This window comes from Gymnogyps californianus, chromosome Z (assembly GCF_018139145.2).
Source record: "Gymnogyps californianus isolate 813 chromosome Z, ASM1813914v2, whole genome shotgun sequence".
Taxonomy (NCBI): Eukaryota; Metazoa; Chordata; class Aves; order Accipitriformes; family Cathartidae; genus Gymnogyps; species Gymnogyps californianus.
Genome location: NC_059500.1, coordinates 84,631,464 through 84,655,016, shown reverse-complemented (window position 1 = coordinate 84,655,016; position 23,553 = coordinate 84,631,464). Strand labels below are relative to the sequence as shown.

Sequence of the window (23,553 nt, the reverse complement as noted above, 5' to 3'; positions counted from 1 at the left end):
TGACTGCCACTTAGTTTGACAGAAAGTTCCATGAGATTGGGCGTTTGGCTACTAAATATCGCTTGCTTTCTAGACCACATACATACCAATGATACCAGGAGGACTTTTTCTTGCTTGGCATGCTTTAAAGCAGGACAAAAGCCATGCATCTCAGCCAAGTGTTTGTCTTGCAGCCTCCCATAACTCTTAAAAGGGCTTTGACGTTAATATGGATACATTGTTATAGAAGGGCTTTATAAAATTCTTTCCTATTATGCTCTCTTTGTAGTAGAGTCTCTGAATAAAAGCTTGATGTTGTGATACACAACGGAATACCTGAATGCTAGGTCCTAAAGAAAGAAGCTGTGGCTTTTAGTATCTTATTTGTGCTTTGTTACTAGTTTACTTGATTGTGTCATAAACTAATCTTTGCTCTTTTTATTCCTAGGAACTGCTCCAAATGCTCTGAGACAACCGTATCTCTGGCTGACCATGATTTTATCAATTGCTATTTGCTTACTTCCTGTAGTCGCACAGCGTTTCTTATCAATGACAATTTGGCCTTTGGAAAGTGACAGAGTGAGTAAAGTCCTACATTATTTCGGTTAATTTGGCATGTATTTACTTACAGGAGTCAGTATTGGTGCTAATATTGGAGACAAATAAGCGATCGTGCCCTAGGGAGAACTACACGAGACTGGAGCTCAGGTCCCGCGGCCAGGGAGGGTGGCAGCAGGCCTTTCCAAAGGCCAGACCGAGCCTGCCGTCTAGCTGGGTGACGACTGGTGCTATGACGTTTGCCATCCAAAGCAGAGTGTCACTTTGATGTGTTCTTATTTCCCAGTGTCTTCCTTGTGTGCTTCTGTGGGATGCAGAGGTACGTGTACAAGCTCAGCACGCAGTTCAGTGTGGGCTAATTCACCGCTTGTCTTGGCTGAGCACTTGACTTTGTAAAACCACAGAAACCCACTTTGAAGCTACTGATGGCCTGACTTCTGTTTTTATTTGGGCTGTGTTGGAGTTCCATTGTTATGTGTCAGAGTATAGTGGACAGTTTTTGTTTGCTTCTGTTCTGCCTTGAGCTGGCAAATAGCATATGGCTATGAAAATAGTTAAAATTGCGGTAGTGTTGTTTAAAAAGATATTAAAGAAGTGTCAGCATGCAAACGCAGGAATAACTTTCAGTTACGTATCTTCAATCCACTTCAATGAAAGACATTTAAAGATAAATGAAAATAATGAAGTTCAAAATAATACACTAAGTCTTCCTGAAACGGTGATGTGTTACTGCATATATTCTTGTTTCTAACAAAATCAAATTTAAACAAGAGAACCCTCCTGTTAAGCAGTTTAAGGATGTAAAAAAGTATCAGGTTATTTCCCCAGACAGTGAATGCAAACAAGGTGTTTTCCCTTGTAATCCATAAACTAATCTGTCTTTGCATGCATGAAGATTCAGAAGAACCGTAAGAAATACATGGCAGAAGAACAACAGTGGAAGCGAAGGCAGAGTGCTTTTCGCCGAGGGATCTCTGGCCGTCGTTCTGCTTACGCCTTCTCCCATCAGCGGGGATACGCTGATCTTATTGCTTCCGGGCGCAGCATACGGAAAAAACGGGCTCCTTTAGATGCAGTCCTAGGCGACAGCGTGACAGAAGTCAGACACGCTTGTGAAACGAGCTGATTTACTGCGTTTTGGGGAGAAGCTTTTTATCCCAACGATTGCACAAAAAAAAATTATTTTAAACAAACTCAGGATATTTTTTTTAACTAAATGGCATAAGGATGTGAAGATTTTTATGTTTTATCACAGAACTTCCTGGTTTTGGACTACTGGAAACAGAAAGGCCAAGAGTTCTCTACAGAGCTACTAATCCTTGTGCAACTGGTTTCTGTTTAATGTGAAAGTGAAGGATATGTGTGCTAGGGTATGAAAACCCAGCATTGTAATTTTTTTTTTTTTTTAAGCGATGCCTGGAATTGCAAACTTTTTCACATTTTAATAATATGTTGGTATAAAACTGCAGCTACATTTCATATTTTGTCTTTGAAAGCAAACTGCTAAGTAGCAGTTACCTTGTGTGCACCATTTCATTAAATTGCACAGTCATAATGGCAAATCAGACGATCAGTCTTTTGAGAGGCCCCTAGATATTCGCATCTGAGCTTGTACAGCTGAGGTTAAGATATACCTGGTGATAAACTTTAGTCAGTGTCAGAGTTTATTACGAATTCTGACACATAGGTGTGATTTCTGTTCCTTTCTCTTTCTTCAACAGTTGACTACAGCTTGCTGCACTAAATCGAGAGAGATTGTTCTTTGCATCTTGTTAGTATGAGTGATATGCCATTATTCCTTTCGTAGCCAATTCCTTGATTTCCCCCGGAATAAAGAGATCCGAGTCAATAGTTAACAGAGTTTTTTTTTCCTCACTTGCTCCTTGTTTCTCTGCCTGTCTCTCTCCAACTCTAGAATATGTTTGTGTCTATTTATACAGTATATTTATGAACAGATGTATCTGATCTCTGGAAAGCTGCCCTTTGAGCTGGCAAAGGTTTGTTCATTTCAGTTTTAGATGCGGCAGTCAATAATGGATCACTAGAAAACTGTTGCTTTTACATGGAACATTTCACTTGCTAGCGAGTCAATTCTTACAGTGTGAAAAGTGTTTTGATGAGTCTCTTCACATTTGCACATACTTTTCAAGTTGAGATGTATGAATGTTTCACTTCTATCTACTTCCGACTCCCAGACTAATGTTGATTACTGAGATGGTTTTATAGTAAAAATCATGATATACAGCTCTTGTATAATGGAATGTACATTTCAAAAATTCAATGCAAATAAATATCCTAAAGTTTACAGCTTCTCTTCTAATAGGCATTATATGGGTAAGAATAGAAGTGTGAGAGGAGTTTAAGTAGGAAATGGAGATAACTAATCTCTCGTTGAGACAGAAGAGGTTGGTCTTAAAAAAAGGACAAAACCCCAACCCCACCACGTGTTGGACTCTAAACCCGGGTGTACTATTAAAATATTAAATATGTAAATTAGGGTGGGTATATTCCTTTTCTTTCTAATGAGACTTACTAAAGACAAACATTTGTCATGGATAATGATAGTTTGGCTTTGACTGGTCACGACAAGCAAAGCTGCTTTAGCTAAGGTTTGATTGTTTGAAGGGTGACCAAAAAGTTAAGAAAAAGTAGACGAGAAGGGAGCTCGGAAGCTCGCGGGCTTTGAGCCTGCTGAAGTGTTCTTCCCCGCTGAGAACACGTTCCTGCCAAGGTAGGCAAGCGCGGAGTTCACTCTGTTGTGTTAGCTATCAATGCAGTTTTATTACTTGGACAAGAGGACGGTATCCAATACAGAACCGTGAACGCCAACTTCATCTTGAACCAGGCTCTCCGAAGTCTGCAACTAGGAGAAGCTGGAAGGAAGATTTCAAGTTTCTAGGTAAAACCCGGTATTCCTCAAAACAGCTTTTCTTATCGCCTCCCACTGCACGACTTCAGCCAGGTGTCTAAGCCGGCGCTCCGTCCTCCCGTTCCTCGCCCCTGCGGCTGCCGCTGGCACGCTGCCTTCCTCGCCCCGCTGCTGGCGGAAGGGCTGCCCTCGTACAGCTGCGGCGGGGGGCGTTAACGGAGCCCGTAACGCTCTGGGAACGGTGAGCTGTACGGTCCTGGGCGTTAACACTCAACATATGTACTCCCCTGCACCGCCCAACGCCAGGCGAGGGCGTTACCGGAGAGAAAGACCGGTCCCGGTGCGTGTCCGGCGGCGCGGCCTGCGCCGCCAGACGGGAGGGGCTGCGCCACGCGCGAACGCCACCGCCAGCCTGGCCGGCGGCTGGGATCCCGTCACAGCGGGACGTCACGTACGTGCGCCGCCGCGTCACCACGCTCCGTCCCTTCCGCTCCGTCGGATCCTCCCTGAGGACTCGGGCAGGGGCGGTGGCTGCCGCGGGGCGGGGCGGGGCGGGTGACGTAAGGCGGCGGCGGCGAATTGGCTCGGGGTCGGCGGAAGCGCGGTGGCGGCACTTCCGGCGGGCGGGTGCGGCAGCGGCAGCGCGGGTTGCGGCTATGGAGGGCGAGGTTCTGGGCAGGACGGAGGCGCTCGTCCTGGGTGAGGCCCCGCGGGCGGGCGGGCGGACTCTGCGGCGCCCTGCCTCGGCCGTGCTCCGGCGGGGCGGCGATTTGCGGTGCGGTGTGGTGCGGTGCGGTGCGGTGCGGTGCGGTTGGGCCGGCGGCGGCCGGCGCCCCTCGCCGCGGGGAGAAGATGGCGGCAGCGGCGGGCGGTTGCTGGTCCCGGTGGCGGCCGGAGGGGAGCGTGCTCGTCCCGGGGGCTCCGGCTCTGGGGTGGGAAGGAGGGAAGGTTTGGGAACGGTGGGCGGCGTGCCTCAGCGAGACCCGGGAGGTGGCTCGGTTGCGGGCAGTGGGGAAGGCGGAAGGTACGGGAACGCGGGCGTGGGAAACGGGGGTCTAGTGATGGCCGGGCGGTCAGACCCGGGCTTCGCCCGCTCTGGTCCCGGGCAGCTGGAGCCGGACACGTCCACGGGAGCGACAAGGTGCGCGGTTTAGCGGTGAGTCAGTGGGCTGGGAGTAGCTGGGCAGGTAATGGCGGCAGCGCTTGGAGGGCTCCGGCGCACAGGGACGGTGTGCTCGGGCGCTGGCCTCGGTCCAGGCGCGGGCAGAAGGAGGAAATGCTTTCTGCGGTTTGAGCTCGCGATTCGTTGCTTGGCTGTGAGCGAGCTGAACGTTGACGTGAACGCTCTGAACTTTCGCAGCTTACTGTCTTCCTGCTTCCCTAAAAAAAGTCATTTCTGTAAAAGGCTGCTTCCTTTTTGGTTCCTGAGGCACAGCCAGTGACTTTTCAAGAGTTCGGTGTCTTGGGAGTCCTTAAGGCTTTGGCATGACACATTTACTGCGTGGATTGATTTTTAGATTGGAAAATATTAAATAATTCTTATCCTGTCTGACCAACCGGTTGTTTTTGGAGGTTTGTCACTGCTGATAACCGTGAAGGTTTTATATCCTTGTGTGTGTCTAGCTTCTTCCTGTCCGTTTCCATAGCTGATAATTTTTTTTTTTTTTTACTAATTGTCTGTATTTGTCATGTATTACAGAAGAGCTGTATGTTTCTGAACGAGAGGGCAATGATTCCACTGGCAATGGGACACAAAAGAAACCATTCAAGACTGTTCTAAAGGTAACTGTGGAAAATACCTGCTGTTTGTTTTGAAGAGCGTGAACTCCGCTCCAGGTCGAGTGATTGGCCTTGTATTTCTGAATGTAAATTTTATACCTATTTTTGCAGCTCTGACCAGAAGGGTCAGAGGTAGATGTCTGCTCAGTCTCTTTAAGGATGACTTTAGTTCACTTGCAGTGCTGTTGATTCTGTTATTTTCTCCCCCTTTTTAGGCTTTGATGACAGCAGGAAAGGAGCCATTTCCTGCTATTTATGTGGATTCGCAAAAAGAAAATGAGGTGCTGTAGCATTAGAGCTTCCTAGTAGAAATTATTTTAATGCTCCTTTGTGTGAAGGGACACAAATGTAATCTTTTATCTTCTGCTCTCTCCTTGGATTGATTTAGAGATGGACCATTATTTCAAAGTCACAGATGAAAAATGTCAAAAAACTGTGGCACAGGGAGCAAATGAAGAATGAAGCCAAGGAGAAGAAGGAGGTAGGTTGCAGGTGATGCCAAGTTGGAGGAAGCATACCGCCTTCTGTTTCCAAAAACATTAAAGAGCGTTATCATTCCCGCCCCTCCAAAAAAGCTTCAGTTTGTTCTTCATCTGTGTCATTGTTTTACACATACGTTACAACTCGCCTTTGTTTAGATTAGGACAAGCAAATGGCTGAAACTGGGTGAGTTTTGAATAATTGCAATCTATTGCCTTTAGACTTTCTGGAAAAAATGAGAAATGCATCTGTGCATTGTTTCTCATCCTGGTCTTGAACTAGGGCAGGTTTAGGCCCCAGCAGGATAACATCAAGGCTTTGTATGACATCTGTGTCTGTAAGTGTACATTATAGTCTCCAGTAATTGTAAAGAATTGTAAGAATCTTACAAAGCCTGGTTACAGCTATTTAATACTTTTTTTTTTTTTTTTAAACCAGGCAGATGATCTCTTGAGAAGAGAGAAGAACTTGGAGGAAGCTAAGAAGGTTGTTATTAAGAATGATCCTAGTCTTCCAGAGCCAAAATGTGTGAGTAAGATCCAGTGTGCTTGATACATGGCCTGTGTTACAGCGTCCTGTCTGCACAACAATGGAGTCTGTCTCTGCTTTCTGCCTCTGGCAGCCGTTGAAGGCCACTGTCTTGTTACTGTCCATAAATGTAACTTTGTTTTTCTGATTATCTGTGTCCTCTAGTATATAGACTTTGGTCTTTCTCATGCACTTGGTGGGTATCTGAACCTTCTTAGTTCACGCATCAGACTTCTCTGTGTCTGTCTACTGGTAGAGACCATGTTTCTATTTGAAAAAGTTCATTAGTTTTGCTTTGATTATTGTAGTGGTGGAGAGTGAAGAAACAGTGCTGGTTAGAGGATGTAATTTAAGTTACTGAGACATGGCATGGAGTTCTTATTTGGCTGTTTGTAGAGTCCTGCTGGATTTGGTGATTTGGTGCAGTCCTTAGCTTAGTAAGCAGATACTACGTGTGCTGCTCTGTGATGGGTTTTTGGATAGACCCTGTGTAGAAGGTTTCTACGTACGTGTGTAGAAGCTGGTTTTGACTGGAGCCCTGCACTCATGTGGCTGCCCTTTGAGAAAGGGGCTTCTTTGACTGCTAACCCAACTCATCCATTGAATGTCTTTAGAAAGTAATTCAGAGTGCCAGAAATGTGTCTGAGGCATCCTTTCCAAGTCTTTTGGTGATTTAATGCACCTTGGATTTCCAGTAGTACCCGAGTAATCTAGTCTTAAGATGTGAGCTGTTACGTGTTTTCACTTCTCCTTTTGGTCAAATGCAAAGCGAGCTGCTTTAAAAGCTCTTACAGTCCTTAGTTTCTGCATGGCAAAGTAAGCCTGCTGACTAGAAAGGACTCAATATGAAGTCTGGAAATGCTATCCCAACGTACTACCTGTCCTGGCTAAGATACTCTTTCCTTACTAAACAGCTGTGCTTATCCCCTGGATGGAACTTGGCTTCAAGTGCTGCTGGGAGGAGCCATTTTGGGGAGGGAGGTGTCATATACACTTGTATTCTAAGTAATTATGTGGAAAACACCATCTAAATGGTGAATCATTTCTCTGATTGCTTTTATTCCCTGCTTTACAGGTAAAGATTGATGCTCTGGAGGCTTACAGAGGCCAGAGAGTGAAGGTTTTTGGCTGGATTCACAGATTACGGAGGCAAGGTAAACCACAAGCGTCTAGAAGTTATTGAACCTGTGCAGAGAGATGGAACAAACACAGTAGCCTTCAAAATTTGGACACTTACAATGAATCAGACAGCACCTATTCTTAAATTTTTAAACCATCAGTTAGATGTCCTCTTTGGTTTATCCCAGTGGTCACTACAACACTGAAAATTCTGCGTGATGTATGAGCATATAGACATTTCTTAGTTGAAATCTTACGGGTTTTTCAGTTTGGAGGCCAGTCCTGCAGAATTTCTTCAGAAGACTTGTTTTGTGTTTTAAACAAATCCTGCAAACTGAGGAGCTAACTAGCATCTGCTCATAGTGAAATCAGCAAAATTGGAATTTTAAAGTTATGTAAAGTAGCATAACTTCTTTTAAAATAAGTTTCGCAAGTAATACTTGCTACAGGTATTTGTTCAAATTATCACTGAAGAACTTGACAAAGCGGTTGTGGATCTGGATATCGTGAGCAGTTTCTAGCAAATTATTTTTGTAATTATATGCTTTTGTGGAGAGGTGGGTGACCAGGGTGACATCGCTTTATCCGTGTTAGGTGTCACTTGGGCCTGTGCATTCAGCATTTCTGCAAACAGACTTGTAGTCCCTGAGGACCAGAGGGACTTCTGAGGTTATGGCATGGCGGTGCAATCCCAACCCTGTTGAGGTTGGAGCAGGCTTTGCTCTTGATGTCTGTTCAAACTTACTTTAACTTGTTACACAAAATACAGCTCTCTGAAAGGCTTCTATAAGTGTGCTAATGCTTCAGTGCTTACCTGGAACATCTTTGGTTTTTAAAATGGAAGAATATGATCACAGTCCTTCTGTAATAGTCTGCACATCAGTTCAAATGGATTGGTGAATAAAGCTGAGGCTCTCTGGGTTTTTTTTCTTCTCTTTTTAACTAGGAAAAAATTTGATGTTCATTGTTTTGAGAGATGGCACAGGTTTTCTTCAGTGTGTCCTTTCAGATGAACTGGTAAGTTGTGGTGATTTAATTCTGTTTTGTCATTAACTGAAGTGTTCATACCTCATCTGTTTTTCTTTTATATAGATGATTGGAAGTTCTCCTAAACCTACTGATTAAGTTGTATTATTGTTAAACTGTATCTCCTACCACTAGAGGTTTTTTGTCAATGTGAGAACTATTTAGAAGTGACTATGAGTTAATCTTGTCTGTGACTCCAATAGATGTCGTAGGAAAACTAAAAATAAAAAATTACCTTAATTATGCCTTTGTCTCTTTTTCTCCCTGTAGTGTCAGTGTTACAACGGGCTGATTCTCTCTACGGAGAGCAGCGTTGCAGTGTACGGTACGCTGAACCTTGTTCTTGAAGGCAAGCAGGTACGGGAGTTAGTGTGTTTGGGTTCTCCTCTTTAACAGTTTATCGTTTTCCTGATGGAAGGAGAAGCAGAGGTGGAAATAATTGTTAGATGATTTCGGTGGGAATCTGGTTTAGAGAAAAGAACAAACCTCCCAAAGCTGCTGCTGTCACTCGCAGTTCAGTGTGTGACAGGTGAACTATGTGTCTGTTCTGCTTTTGCCTGAAACAATTTTCCACTGATATGTCCCATAGACATTTCCTAGAATATAACAGTGGAAAATTATGTTAAATAAACGACACAGCTTTATTTTCCCTAACAAGAGGTTTATTCGGTTTTTATTTTGTGAGGCTACGAATTTGGGATTAGCTCTCTTCCTTTACTGAGATGGGTTTATAGGCTCTTCACCATGTTGTATTTGTCCTCCAGCACTTGGCAGGTGTATGAACTAGGCAGTTTACTATAACTTGTTTTGTAAAACTTTGTTTATAATGGTGGTCTCAGATTAATGACTGGGCAGGTGTGATTTTTACGTCTCAAAATATGATGCTGCTTATGCCTTGTGCCTCTCTCATTCCAGTCTAGATTTACACACTGTTTGGAAAATGGTTTGAATTTGGAGTAGGGCTAAAGCCATGTTAAGCAGCTATGCAAGAAGGATGGCCCATAAAAAGGATTCAAACTAAAGGCAGGAGAGAAGCTTTTAGGAACTATTTGCTGTGACAGCAACTCAACGCACTCATCAGGACGGGCAGGCCTATATCAGGATATTTATTGAAAATTATTATAAGACTTCTGTTTTAGTTATTAAGAGGTCACTGAAAGACAAAAGTACGTTGTGTCTGTGTTGTAAAACTTAACTTGTGATGCAGAAACAGCAAGCAAACTCAGGCCACGTTTTTTCTATTTAAATCTTAAGTAGTCCTTTTTAAAACATGAGCTCTTAATAGCTGCTTATAGTAATGTCCTTTTTTTCTGAAGGAGAAAGCAAAGCAGTAATGTTGAGATTTAGATGATAGATTTATGTTTAATCTTGCTAGTCTGTAAGCTGACCTCTTCCTTTAGATATGTATTCAAAATTGTCATCAACTCTTGCAGTGAGAGTTGTTCTTTTGTGTGGATTGCCAATCTGTATTCTCCTGTCTGGTCTCTTGAGTAAGTGTACTAACTCTAGTAAGATAACAGGGAGAAGAAACATGTCTGGGGAAAAAAAAACCCCCACATTTTGGAGTGTTATTGCTTCAAACAATGTTTCCAAGATGTATTAGACAATATTTGAGCAAAGTAGTCCCTCGCTGTGGCTGCCTGTAGTATGTAAAATAAGGTCAAAGTGTTAACCTTTTGGGGTGCTTTGTAGATAATTCGATGTTCTTGTAAGCCATGTACTGTTGGCCATTACTGGCACGTTTTGCAAATGAAATTTGGATAGGCTTAATTGTTCTAGTTGTTCCTGCCACTCGGGTCCTATCCCCAAGAGATTGACCTAAGGTTAGAGAGCCAAGCTCAGTTACGTGTGAGTCCACTCCCTATTGTGTTTGCAGATCGGAAGTTAGCAAGATTTCCTTTCCTTCATAGCTTACGCTGCTGGGACTTCTAAAAACAAATGCAGCCAAACAGGAACCACTTTTTTTGAAGAATTTTATGCAGTTTGGTAATCATAAGTAACTCATAGCATGTTACTGCTCATAACGTTTCGGACATTGAACACACTTCATGTTTTCAGGTCTCATCACAACAATACAGTTCTTGTAGTGAACAAAACCACCAGATCTGTAAAAATCTGTTGATGAGACTTTGAAAATCTGCATTTATGCCCTGAAAATACTGTGAATGAAAAAAATACCACTTTAGGGGCCAGAAGCCTACTGTGACCCACACGGGGGAGCCGGTGAGACCAGAAATGAAGAGGCCTGTTCTGTAGCCTGGGCAGCCGGTCAGGGCTGAGCCCTGGCGCGGGGACCTCTGCTTGCCGTATGGCAGCAAATAGGACGGGAGATTAGCCAGCATGAAACTCGCTACTTTCACATTGTGGTGAGATGCTGCCTAGTGCAGAAAGATTGCTCAGGTGTCTCTGACAGACAAACTCAAAAGTACCCATGGTGAGCTAGTTCTTCCTCTGTCATGGTCTAAGCAAGTTTTTTCAACTTTTTTGAAGTTTGCCAACCAGTAGGAGAGTGTGGCTCAAATAGTACAAAGAACAAAATACCTTGAATGTCGTTCTGCAGTCTTGGGTCTGCATTTTCTTCTAATAGATGGGAGGACTCTTCACTCTGTGTGTGTGTGTGTGTGTAGTGTTCTTAAGGCATACAGGAAGGTTCTTTGTGCCAGTGCGTTGTGTTGTAGCACCATACAAACTACTATGAAGAAAATTATCTCTATCCCAGCCAAAACTAGTACGCAGTGTAAGTTACCACAGAATGGTTTTGGTTGGGAGGAACCTCTGAAGGTCATCTGGTCCACCCTCTTCTTGAAGATCTAATGTGAGGTCAGGCTGCCAAGGGTCTTGTCCAGATGTGTTTCTGAACATCTCCAAGGATGGAGACTGCAGTCTGGCTTGGTTTATGCTCTAGCATTTCACCACCCTGTGAAGAATTTTTTTCTTTATAGCCAGTTGAAATCTCCCTTGCTGCAACTTGAGACATTTGTCCTTTCGCTGGACACATCCAAAGAGAGTCTGGCTCCATCTTCTTTGTAACCACCCATTAAATAGCTGAAGGTAGTAAGTAGTTTCCTGCTGCTTAGCTTTCTGTTCTTCCAGCTGAATAAACCGAGCTGTCTGTGATATATTATACTTAAACTGAATGCATCTGGAAGCTTCTAAGTATCTGACTGTAGTACTCAATCCCACTCACGTTAAGTCTGAGAGACTCATGGTGGGTTACAAATGGCACTTCCAAGTGTAGTATGACTGAGTTACAAAGCAATCACTTTGAAAATACTGCAATTAGGATTTTAGCATCTTTTGTTTAAACTGGATTAACATCTCTGCCACAATGCCAGGTGGTGACATCCAAGGGGCAAAAAGTGGACTTCTGAAATTTTTCTCTTCAAATTGACAGGCTCCAGGAGGCCACGAGCTGAACTGTGATTACTGGGAGCTTATTGGTCTGGCCCCAGCAGGAGGGGCTGACAATCTACTCAATGAGGATTCGGAGGTTGATGTGCAACTTAACAACAGGCATATGATGATTCGAGGCGAGAATATGTCCAAAATCTTCAAGGTGCGCTCCATGGTAGTACAGGCCTTCAGGGATCATTTTTTTGCCAATGGATATTATGAAGTAAGTATGGTTTCCCTTGTCAGCAAGTGACTACTTTAATGTCCTGACTTCAAGGCTATCTTTTTCCTGGAAAAACTGTGTAGGCTTTCTAATTGACCTGAAAGGGGCAAAAGAAAAGCTGTTTCTTAGGAAACTATTATTTGATCGCTGTCATAGACATAGATCTCAAAGGTGTGTAGGCACTCCTGAGGCGTGTTACAGCGTGATTCACAAACAGCCTGCATACCTCTTTAACGTGCTGAAGGATATCAGACTGAAGTACTTGTGTGCGTGCATACAAAAGCTTTGTAGATGGTGTTCTGGAAGAGTGTGCCTTACATCACTGCTCTTATATGTTGTCATCTTTGTCCTTAATTCTTCACTCAAGTAATGACAGTCCTGTTCTTTAACAGGTCACACCACCAACTTTAGTCCAGACGCAGGTGGAAGGAGGCTCAACCCTATTCAAACTGGATTATTTTGGTGAAGAGGCATACTTAACACAATCGTCCCAGCTCTATCTGGAGACCTGCATTCCAGCGCTAGGAGATGTCTTCTGTATTGCTCAGTCATACAGAGCTGAGCAATCCAGGACTCGCAGACACTTGGCAGAGTATGGAGAGAGTATACTTCTTTGCTGTTTATGTATAAGTGAATTTATAAAGCAGGGGAGTACCAGGCAGTTGGATGACATAATGTACAGTGAGCAGACAGCATAATGGCAATGCGGAAGGACTGAGCAAAAGTCTGTTTGGGGGTAATACCTTGTCTTGGTGAATGTCCAGCTGGTCATAATACGTTGACATTTAGTGAAGGAAGATCTGGGTGAAACAGAGCTGATACATTTTTAGGAAGCTTTGTCTTTGTAGAAAATACAGTTCATATTGTTGTCTTCCTTTTTTTTTTTTTTTTTAAATGGCTTTATTTCCTTTACAGTGTAGAAGTGGGAGAAATGAAAAAGGGGACAGAATTGTGTGGTTTTGGGTTGTGGGTTGGTTTTTTCATGAGAATTTTTTTCATAGCTAAAGATCTGCTGCTTGTGTGTGGTTTGGTAATGGTGTGACTTTGTGTTTCAGATACACTCACATTGAAGCTGAATGTCCTTTTATAAGTTTTGAGGATTTGTTGGACCGTCTGGAGAGCTTGGTTTGTGATGTGGTAGACAGAGTCTTGAAGTCACCTGCATCAAGCTTACTGTATGAGCTAAACCCGGTAGGCAGCAATGTGGAACAGTCATGAATAGCCAAGAAAATATGATCTTTAGCCTTTCCTGATCAGCATGTTCATTTGGGGAAAGCAGGGCATGGCAGTGAGCTCTGCTTGTTTACTGCTGTTAATAATAATAAGAATATTAAATAACATCAAAAGAATGAAAATGCTGCAAGGCTGGTAATGACTCTGCCAGAAGCAGGGGACTGTGGGGGAAGAAGTTCCCTGCTAGCAAGTTCCAGGAGCCAGCAATACGCTGGGATTTATTGCAATGTGTACTGTACCAGTGGAATAAAAACCTCTATCCCAGAGCTCGTAATATTGATCGGCTGGTACTTGCGGATTGAGCACAAGGGAGCAATGAAACAACTGGTGTTTTACTTTCCACCCTGGAACGTGGAGCTCTGAAGCTATTTTCATTTATTAGACACCCTTTGTCTTCTATTGCCTTTGCAAAGAAGATGGCTTTAAGAGACTGCTAACTTTATCTCCATCACTAGCTTTTCTCTCAGAGCGTATACAAACTCAGTCATCCCTGTTATTTTGACCTGTTTTCCTGATAAACACTGGGAGGTTCAGTTTTAAATTTGGGCTGAGACAGGGGTCAGGAGGTAGGAAATAGCAGAAGCACAGCCCACCTCACAAAGGTGGGTTCTGAAGCCGTTCTGTGCGCAGGGAAGCAAAAATGTTCTTTTGTTCTTCCTTGCCCATGGAACCTCTGCTAATGGCTCAGTTTGAAACACCTACATGTGCTGTGAATTCGTACAGAAAAGGAAACAGCTTTGAAAATACTTCCTCTCTTCTCTCTCCTGCCATCTTTTTCAGAATCCGTTCTGTGAGCTTTACTGGGCTTGGAAGATGGTTGTGTTGGATTTAGCTTTGCAGTACTGAGCTTGATTTGTTTATTAAGTAATAATGTGTTGATGTATGAGCTGGAAAGAGTAGTGTGTATGCTTCAAGTCTGGAAGTGGACTTGCTGATGAACTAGAAAAGTAGTATTCTTTAAAAATGGTACTCTTCCAACTGTCTTTATGTCTACTCTTATTTACAGGGCTTCAAGCCCCCTAAACGTCCTTTCCGACGAATGAACTATACTGAAGCCATTGAGTGGTTAAAGGAACATGATGTGAAGAAGGAAGATGGCACTTATTATGAGTTTGGGGAAGTAAGTCTTTCTGAGCCTCTTTAGGAATTAAAAATAAACAAAATCCCACTGCCCTGCACTCAGGGTGTGTAAGTGCCTTGAAGAACGGTGTGTTTGGACCATGATGGTGTTGGGCTTACTGTTGCTGCGTGCATCTGTTGTGTTTTGTTTGGAATGATATCGATAAGGAGTGAAATCCTAGTCCCGTTGAAGTTAAAGGGAGTTTTGCTATAAACTTCAGTGAGGCCTGGGTTTTTGTCTGGACTGTGCTGGGGAATGCAAGCGTGGGTTGGGTTTTCATGTAATGTCTTTGAACACTGGAATCAAATTCTGTGTTGTCGTCTGTCCATCTGTTCCCTGTCTCGCTCTCCTCCAACGTGTAAGACAAAATTATTTGAAGGAGCTCAAGAGGACTTGATGGTGTAGCCAGTCATCAAAGGATTTAAGAGAAGTGAGATTTTTAGGAGTAGATCATGTAGTTGTTTAACTTTGAAGTCTACCCAGCATATTCTGAGGGAACCTTGGCAGTTCAAAATCAGATGTGTTGGGTTTTTTGCTGCTACTGTTTTTCCCATCTGTATCAAAGATGATGGAGACGAAGGGAGAGAAAGGCCTTCAAACTGCGCTAAACTTAAGGTTCCAGAGGGAAATAAGGATTCTTGCCTCCTCTCCCCCGTTGCGGGCTGACACTTGCTTTGTGCGCTGCCCTTGCACAAGGCCTATGCTCCTTGCACTTTCCTTGCTGCACATGCTGTACTTGGTCCTTCTGCCCCAGCAGTCAGTGCTGTAATGCAGTGTTCGGTTGGATCAAAACAAGTAAGGGGTGTGGCTGTTTTTTCCTATTAAAGAAAAATCTAATCTTCTGACTTTAACTCAGAATTTAAGAAAAGTGTGATACCATTGGTTGAAGAAAAGATCAAACTAAACCTTTTAGGGATAGACAGAGTTTTTTGACTAAACAAAGTGTGTTCGTTTAACAGCTGTCTGTCAGTGTAACTGTGGTGTCATCCTTCACTTCTCACCAGTTTTTAAACAGTAAAACTGCTGAGTTGATCAAAATGAAGCTTCTGCTAGGTGTTTCACAGTTTATCAAATTTCAGTCAGAAAACTTCGATAAAAACCAAATAACCTTGCCTATGTAACTGATCAGTTGAGGTTTTTAAAAAATAGCCCATGTACCTAACAAGGAAACACTTAAACTTCTTAGTCTTAAGGTTTGTGGAAAACAGTATTGGGAAGGAAGGAGATTAGGCTCTTCAGTGTTTACTGGTTGTTTGGAAAGTCTACGTTTCAGGTTAGGTTTTCCTCAGTTTTCTGTGTGAAATATTGGGAAGACTTGGATTGTAACTGAACAGTTGTTTTTCCCCCTGGCATATATGTTTTTATATATAAATATAGTTTCTTCTAAGATAAGTTTGTTTTAAAAATTTAGGTACATTAGGATGAATGTGCGGATACGTGTGGTCTGAAGCTGTGTTTGTTCCATGCCTGATACATGTGGGACTCAAGGTATTGGAGTGGTTTTGGTTTTAAATATTAATAAAGCCTTCTTTAACCTTAGGATATTCCTGAAGCTCCTGAGAGATTGATGACAGACACCATTAATGAGCCGATCTTGTTGTGCCGATTTCCTGCAGAGATAAAGTCTTTCTATATGCAGCGCTGTCACGACGATTCCCGACTTACTGAATCTGTAAGTTGGTATTTTACGTAGGGTTGCAGGCTTCTGAATAGAGTGGGGAATGTCAGTGTGAGTGAGCATAAAATGAATAAGTACTACAGGAAAATCTTGGAGAATTCTTACCAGGTTTTGTTTTGGGTGTCTCTTGGCATGGCTTTTTGATGCTATAGAAATAAACGAAGCAACTCTGAAGTGCTAATAAAATGTCAGTAGATCACAGTGAGCATGCTCTTCACTGACCTCAGGTAAGTGCTAGTCTAATGACAGTACTTCTGTCACTTCTTGGAGACTGTTGTCTAAATGCTAGCTGTCTGGCTGCTGGGAAGAGTGGTGGTGGTTAGGAATGCTGCTGGGTTTGTGGTTTTGTGGTGGGTTTCTTTGTTTTTTTGGTTTTTTTGTTTGTTTGGTTTGGGGTGGGTTTTTTGGGTTTTTTTGGTTTGGTTTTTTTTTTTAACAGTTCAGTGTGGCCAAGAGTATTAGAGATTAAGTTAGAGAACCTAGTCAGTTTATTCCATCTATAAATTAGGTCTGGAAGGAATTGCCTACCTTCCTGTGATGGAGAATTAAAATTACGTGGTAAAATGTGTTATGGAAATACAGTTTTAAGTTTGGGCTATTTTTCCTCCCCCTCCTGCAAGCAGCTTAATTGTAATAGTTTGATCTTGGGTTGTGTGTTGTAGGTTGATGTGTTGATGCCTAATGTTGGTGAAATTGTTGGAGGCTCTATGCGTATCTGGGATGGTGAGGAGCTACTCAGAGGCTATGAGAGAGAGAACATTGATCCCACACCGTACTACTGGTACACTGATCAGGTTTGTAAAACAGATTAGATTTTTTTTTTTTAAACTGGTCTTAAGATGATGCAGTCTAAATTGGAAACATATTTTTGGTGGGCCAAAGTAGATAATCATTTAACCATTGGCAAAGTGCAATGGGTGACAGTTTCCATTCTATTAAAATTGCTGCTGTTTGCTGCAGTTGCATGCTGCCCTTACCAGATCACCTTCGTTAGACTGGTCTGTGTGGGTGTATTCCTCTTGTAATGTCTTCTGCAATGTTTGTTGTTAGATAAAGAGAGGTTAGTCTTCACAGACTTGAATGGCTAAGCTCTAGCTAGCAAAAGGGGAGGAGAAAAGGAGGTGGTTGAAAAAGAATCGTTAAGACTTCTTTTTCACCTTCCTTCTTCCTCTTCTAGTCCTTACACTGCCCCAGGAGACTCGGGACAACTAACCACAAATATCTTGCCTGAAAAGAGTATAGTCCATTTTCCCCATCGTTCAGAAAATAATCTTGGAAGGGTTTGTTTTGTGGTTTTTTTGTTTGTTTTTTTTTTTCCTGGTGGTATTACTGCAATTATAAATAACAAGAAAATGTTTAATATCTACTCTCTGATTTTAATTTCACAGAGAAAATATGGTACGTGCCCTCATGGTGGATATGGTTTGGGATTAGAACGGTTCCTAACCTGGATTCTGAATAGGCACCATATCAGAGATGTCTGTCTCTATCCACGCTTTGTCCAGCGCTGCAAACCTTAGCCATCCTTGTGACAAACTCCTAGAAAATCGAGCAACTGATGCTTGGAAAAGAACGATACACTCTGCTATACTACAGCCTGTCTGATACAAATACTAATTTAGGGCGTGAAAAGGAAAATAAACAAAACCCTTTTTTAAAGTAAAATGCCACTAATTAACTGGAAGAAGCCTTAGAAAAAATTGTTAGGTGCATTTATGCTCTCAAATCAACATAAAACAAAGATCCTGATAAGCTGTCATTTAAAAGTCATTTAAGATGATCATCTGGTTTTAATCTCTGTGACTTAAAAGAAAATATGCTTGGCATTTGATTTTTTTTTTTTTAAATTTGCTTTAATTTTAATCTGTTTTCTCTTGTGGTTTCTTGCTGGAGAAATCAGGAGTTCAAGCTCTTTAAATTCCCCAATACTGACCTCTGAGAATGGTATGAAGAGACATCATCAAAAGAGCTCAACAAAGTATAAAAATGGGAATAATTATATTAAGTGCTGCACTTTTGTAGCTGCTACTATTTTAAATGGAAGTTCTGTTTGAGTTTATTCAGTCACAAGGTACATAGTATTAAGCACAAAATTCCACTGAGAGGCGTGGGTGGTTTTGTTGTTTTTTGGTCCCCCCCCCCGATTATTGGTTAGAAATGATGAGGCTGATGGTGAGGGAGGCTTTGCTGCTACTTCCTGCTGCCTGTGGATGAAGTGCTGTAGCGGGTCCATGCACACCCAGCCTGTGCTGAATTACAGAAGGAGGGGATGTGTTGTCAGAGCACTGTCCATCAGCTCGCAGACACCGGGATGTTTGTGGTGCCTTCCAAATTAAGATTCTGCTGCCTGTTTCAAACCAGAAATGACTCATTGAAGACCCAAAGAAACTGGTAACTTTGAAATACAATTGGATTTCAGCATTGTATGCTGACTGAATTGCTATCCTCTCTAGATGAGTTGTAGTTCAAGCAGTGCTTTCCCATGTCATGCTAAGTATGTTTTCATAGTAGAGCAGTTCTGTGTTTCCTAGCTGGCTCCGTGTTCTCTTGTGCTACTGCATCTGAGCAGATTCTGTGGCTGTAATCCAGTTATCAAATAGGATTAATTAAATATTTTAATGTGTTGAGTCATCTGTATGCTTTTTAGTCATAAATAAAGCAATTCCTTTTACTAGAGAGAAAAAAAATTGGTAGGTGCATCATTTGCTACCTGCACTGAAATGTGATCTGGATTTGCCATTCATAGAATTGTTGCGCTGTGCGATATCCACATTTTTGTAATAAATGACTGGGTTTCTTCATCTTGCATGTTACATATATAAATTGGTCTAAATCAGCAACCAATAAATTATGGCAACATAAGTTGGTGTGCATGACAGTAGTTCTTGACCTGTAAGGTTTGTTCCTTTCCTTTCACTTAGCCTTTACAGCTTACTTGCTTAATACAGTCTGTCCTGGCATAGGCAGTACCTATGTGGGCAAAAGCACAGGGAAAGTGAATTTCCAAGTGCAGTAAACACGTATTCCAAAAAATGGAACTAGCTTTTTTCTTTTTAAACTAAATCCCCATTAATTAACTTAAAGGCATGAATTTTTATAATTTGGATAGACCACCTCAGCTACCCAGTTTGAAACATCCTAGAGAGAATAAAGGGGAATAAATGTGGTGCTGAGTAATCGGTTGCCGAGGCAGCAGCTCCAGGGGGAGCGGGCCCTGGCTTCTGGCGGCTTGGGGCTGTGGCTGCCCAAAGTGAGGCCAGGTTTGTACACGGAGTTAACATCTGCCTCGCCACCTGATACAGGTGGAAGAAGTGAGGTTATTTCCAGAGCTCTTAAACATCTGGATTTAATGTCTTGGGGTTTGCTGGGGAGTGCTGTGGCACTGCTGTGTGACCTGAGGGCTGCCCTTTGAAGCAGGGGAGGGGAGTAGAGGCTGCGTGAGGATGAATGAAAGATGCTCTAAGAAATGAGCATTGCTAGGATGGTTTTCTTTCTTATCCACCTCTTTGAATTCACCCTTTTCACCTATTTTCCCAGTCCTTTTGTAGCTGCAATGGAAGAAAATCTTGTACAGTAACGTGCCCCAGCTTGCTCTCACACTTGCCTTACTCCGTTTTTGATGGGTTGTTCTTTGAACGTACAACTTAAAAGATTCTTTTAAATACCTGCAAAAGGATAGTGAACTGTGAATTTCCTGTGGTTCGGGGGATTGTTGCATATGTGTTAAGTACATAAACTAGAGGAAGAGGAGAAAAATTAACAAGCTTGACTGCAACAAAATGCTAGCAATTTCTTACTTCTAAACTTGCATACTTGATGACTTAGTGAGCTACAGGAAAAGTCACCCCAGTCCAAAAGTTGAACACGCTAGCAAATAGTAATCACAGCCCTTGGGGTTTTGTTTTTGTGGGATTTTTTTTGTTGTTAGTGTTTTGGGGGGGTGGTAGGGTTTTTTTGGGCGGAGGGGAGCTCAAGAGGCTTCTGTAATTCAGAATATTTAGGAATTTTTGAGCATATAAAGACTTTTTAGAAAAAAATTTCCTTCAAGTGCCTGAACTGATGGGAAGGGAGGAGCAGGGTTAGGAAAAGATACTACTAGAAAAAACATCACTTATTGGCAATCAGTTTTCTGTCCTTAAAACTGGCAGGGCTGAGCTGCTTTGTAAAGGTTAAAAGCCTCCGTATCAGGGGAGCTACTAGAGGAAGGTCTGAGGACTTAAGAGGTGCTCGTGGAAGAGGCAGATCAGATAAGGAGCTTAAAAGGTGACTGGGATGAAAGATTCTGTCGAGTCGAAATTAACGGAGACCGCTGTGCAGTTCCATAATCTGCTCGTGGAGCGGAGGTGGTGCTGGGCAAACCACCTGCGCAGGAAAGATCCTTGAATTAAGTGAAAGCCTGTGCAAATCTACCGGTGGAGTAATAAGGAGTAATTCCTTAGGCAGCCACTGAAACCTCGCTGACAGGAATGTGGTTAATGTTGAAATGCTGCTACAAAACAAACCTTGGCTATGTTAAATAGGATTGGTGTAGTTCCTGATTTATCGTCGAGGCTCGATTCACGTTTTTGATCGTTAAGAAAAAAAATTACTTTTAGAGATTGAAAAATGATAAATGTATCTTGGTTTTATTTCTGTGTCCCATCAGTTGTGGTTTTGCATGGTGTCTTTCTTCTTTTTTTGTGTTCTTACAAAATTTGCTGAGTTCAATTATGTCTCCAGTAATTTAAAACTGATGATGATCCTGAGTGTTTCTGCCAGCTATCCAGAAAGCTAGTTTCCAAGCTCTCCGGCAGTAAAGCTTTTTTGATTGTAAGTTCTTATTCAGGGCTGATTTAATTACGTTTGCTGCTTCACGTGTTCTTTGGGCTAGCAGTGTTCCCAGGTCCTTCCCATCCGAGTTCGATGTTTAAGTCCTCCTTACTAATACAAGTACTTTGTATGTGTGGGCAATACTGGTCAGATACTGGGGGAAGCGAAGCAGCTCGTTGGTCTCACCGGCTGTTAGGACTCCAGGGACTAGAGGGAACAGCACTTTCCTCCGGGCTCCATAAGTTCCTGTGCAGCTTACATCCCTCGCAAATTGTGATCGTTAATAACAGCGCTCAGGAAGGCACTGCGGCTGCTTGGAATACAGGAACACTTGGTTTTATTTTTATTAGAAAGGCTAAACAAATCTGCAAAAGAGGAGAAAATGTGCAATCAGAACTTGGATTTCTCCTCATCCTCCCTTTCATCTTCCCTCAGGGTATCTCCACACAGTCGGATTGGTAATTGGACTGGTATTTGGTAAACCGGACTGCCAGCACTGGCTCAAAGGCCCTTTCAGCCTCGTAACTGGCAGCTTTGAGATCACTATCGTGTAGCTTTGTTTAGATTACATCTCCTTACATGTATTATTTCATATTTATGTTGAAACTCATCTGGCCACCCTTTGTAAGGACCTTTTGAAGTTCCTTGCCAGTGGTGTGGCACTGACTATCCCAGAGAGCCCAGCATCCTTCACAAACGTGGGGTTTCTCCTCTTCGCTCACTTCCCCACCGGGCAGCCGGGGCCGAAACAGCCACTGCTTGCTGGAGGGGCAAGGAGAAGCGTGGTGCTGCCAGGCCTTGGGCGGCGAGAGCTGGTCTGCCTTTGCCCTTCCCAGCTTCCATAAGCTGCCCACGGAGCGACTGAAACTGCTGCTGAGAAGATGTGGGATGCAAATCAAACGTTTGTGCGCAGGGTAACTGTTCTGGTATTTGTTTCTTTGTGTTTCTACTGGGAATGGAGGTTACCAGGCAAGCTCCGCACTCCTGCACCAGTGCGTCTGACGAGCCAGGAGCCCCGATGCAGAAGTCGGGCCCTGCCCTGGTGCAGGGCTGTACCACCGCAGCCCGTTCTGTGCGCTGCCCTTAGTCCTTGTTCCACCTGAGCTGGAGCTCTTCCCGGCTGTCCTGCTCCTTGGGCACAAGTCCTGCAGCGCTGCTGTCTAAATTTATGACGTGGAAAAGAGCAGCAAGGACTATGGTGTTAGGGCCAGCAGCGAGAGCCCCAGGGCGCATGGAGCAAGTCAGCAGCAGGGCCAGCAGTACCTCCCTGTCCGACCCCTCCTGCCCACCAAACAGCCGCCTTTGATTCCTAGCATCCACAAACCGCGCCAGGCTGTGACTGGGACGGAGAATCACAACTCGCGCCGTAACGGTATGCAGAGGTGCTGCTGGTCATAAATCCAGGTCTGCGGATATCTGCCTCCAGCCGAGAAACGCTGTTCCTCCCAGCATGCGAAGGAAATCTCCTCATAAATGATGCACGCCGTAAACACGGTGCGTGTCCCTGGGTGCGAGGTGCAGCCCTATTGCAAAGCTTTCCCATGTGAGCCTTGAAAAGCCTATTCTTTCTGTCACTTAGGGAAGATTTTCAGTCTGCAGAGCAAAAACATGCCCATCGCAGTAAATAATGATTTAGGCGGGTTTTTTTTTTCCTGGTGCGCTGGGCTGAGACCGACACATGCATTTCACTTGGGAGCACAGGCAGAGCGCCGGCTCCCGGCTCAGCCCCTGGGCCCTGCTCACCGTGCGGGAGTCGCCGCAGCCTCCGAGTGCGAGGGACTGCGCTTCCCCTGTGCTGGTTTTGTCACTGTAATTTTATCAGCTTTTTTTAAAGCGAGTGCCACGTTCTGGGTAACAATTTTCCTGTGGTCATCGTAAAGGTGTGCCGGGTACTGCTGGCACCCACTGCCGGCACCCACTGCCGCACCGAGCGCTCAGGACCTGTTCAAGCGCTCAGGACCGGTTCCTTAGCTGGCGTGGCCCCGCGGGGCGTCCTGCCCCGGCTTCAGCCAGACACGCCGGCCACCCTCACACGTGTCTTCCAGTAAAACCTCGGGTGAGAACACCCCCCAGTCGCACACAGAGATGAACTTTGGGCTGTCGCACCCTGTGCACAGCACCTGGGTGTTGATGCAGGCTTACAGAGTGGGATTGCTGTGTTCAAACTGTACGTCCATGTCCCGTGCTACCGACAAGGGCCATGTCATTCCCTTTCCAGCCCTGAAGCTTCAGGAGTGTTCAGAGAGAGGGGACTAAGCCGGGGGACAGGGAACGGGGACAGGCCTTGGAGGAGCGGAGAATTACTAGAGGCGAAATAAGGGGTGGGATGGTAGAAAGAGGCCATCAATTAATGTCCGCTGGAAGAGGCAGGCTGGGATCGCGCCAGGCTCTTCACGAAGCAGGGAAGGAGAGACGAGGATTGTTGTAGGTGGGGACCCTGGGTTAAACCATGAAGGCTGACCGAGATCTGAGGCGGTGGATGAGCTTCTCTGCTGAGAAAGCCCCCCCAGGATTTAAAAACAGATCTTAAATCATGTTTTTTAAAGGATCTGCGGCTTCCTTAGAGCCTAACTGCGCAAACCTAAGAGACGCCCAAGCGCAGCTTTTATTTAGCATGCGCGTTTGCAAAGAAAACCTTCAAAACGTAACCCCAGCATGAGGCAAGGGATGCCGTTATTAGTTTGGCTTCAAAAAAAATTCCATGTTGGGGTCCCCTGTTTGTTTCGATCGCGGGGTGCCCGACCTCTCCTGTCCGAGCC

The 23,553-nt window shown here is 43.8% G+C and overlaps 2 protein-coding genes across 2 annotated transcripts in view; both read left to right on the top strand.

Moving 5' to 3' along the window:
* ATP8B1 (ATPase phospholipid transporting 8B1) overlaps nucleotides 1-2,885 on the top strand; it is a 43,310-nt gene extending 40,425 nt beyond the window's left edge. The window contains exons 27-28 of the mRNA XM_050913010.1: nucleotides 428-558; nucleotides 1,433-2,885. Coding sequence (XP_050768967.1) covers nucleotides 428-558; nucleotides 1,433-1,663 — 362 coding nt within the window. The 3' untranslated portion in view covers nucleotides 1,664-2,885. The remainder of the gene's footprint in view (nucleotides 1-427; nucleotides 559-1,432) is intronic.
* Nucleotides 2,886-4,060: 1,175 nt separating this feature from the next.
* Nucleotides 4,061-18,847, top strand: NARS1 (asparaginyl-tRNA synthetase 1). The gene is made up of 15 exons (XM_050913007.1): nucleotides 4,061-4,105; nucleotides 5,106-5,188; nucleotides 5,401-5,466; nucleotides 5,574-5,666; nucleotides 6,104-6,193; nucleotides 7,269-7,347; nucleotides 8,259-8,329; nucleotides 8,609-8,695; nucleotides 11,733-11,954; nucleotides 12,347-12,546; nucleotides 13,010-13,145; nucleotides 14,194-14,307; nucleotides 15,848-15,979; nucleotides 16,648-16,779; nucleotides 17,374-18,847. The coding sequence occupies exons 1-15, from the start codon at nucleotides 4,063-4,065 to the stop codon at nucleotides 17,503-17,505; spliced, it is 1,680 nt and encodes a 559-aa protein (XP_050768964.1). The 5' UTR covers nucleotides 4,061-4,062; the 3' UTR covers nucleotides 17,506-18,847.
* The last annotated feature ends 4,706 nt before the right edge of the window (nucleotides 18,848-23,553 follow it).

What these genes read in the sequence shown, in the direction of transcription:
- NARS1 (XM_050913007.1), top strand. Translation starts at nt 4,063, where the DNA reads ATGGAGGGCGAGGTTCTGGGCAGGACGGAGGCGCTCGTCCTGG. An exon ending in CATTCAAGACTGTTCTAAAG is followed by an intron (nt 5,189 to 5,400) that starts GTAACTGTGGAA and finishes CCCCCTTTTTAG; the next exon opens with GCTTTGATGACAGCAGGAAA. An exon ending in GTCTTCCAGAGCCAAAATGT is followed by an intron (nt 6,194 to 7,268) that starts GTGAGTAAGATC and finishes CCTGCTTTACAG; the next exon opens with GTAAAGATTGATGCTCTGGA.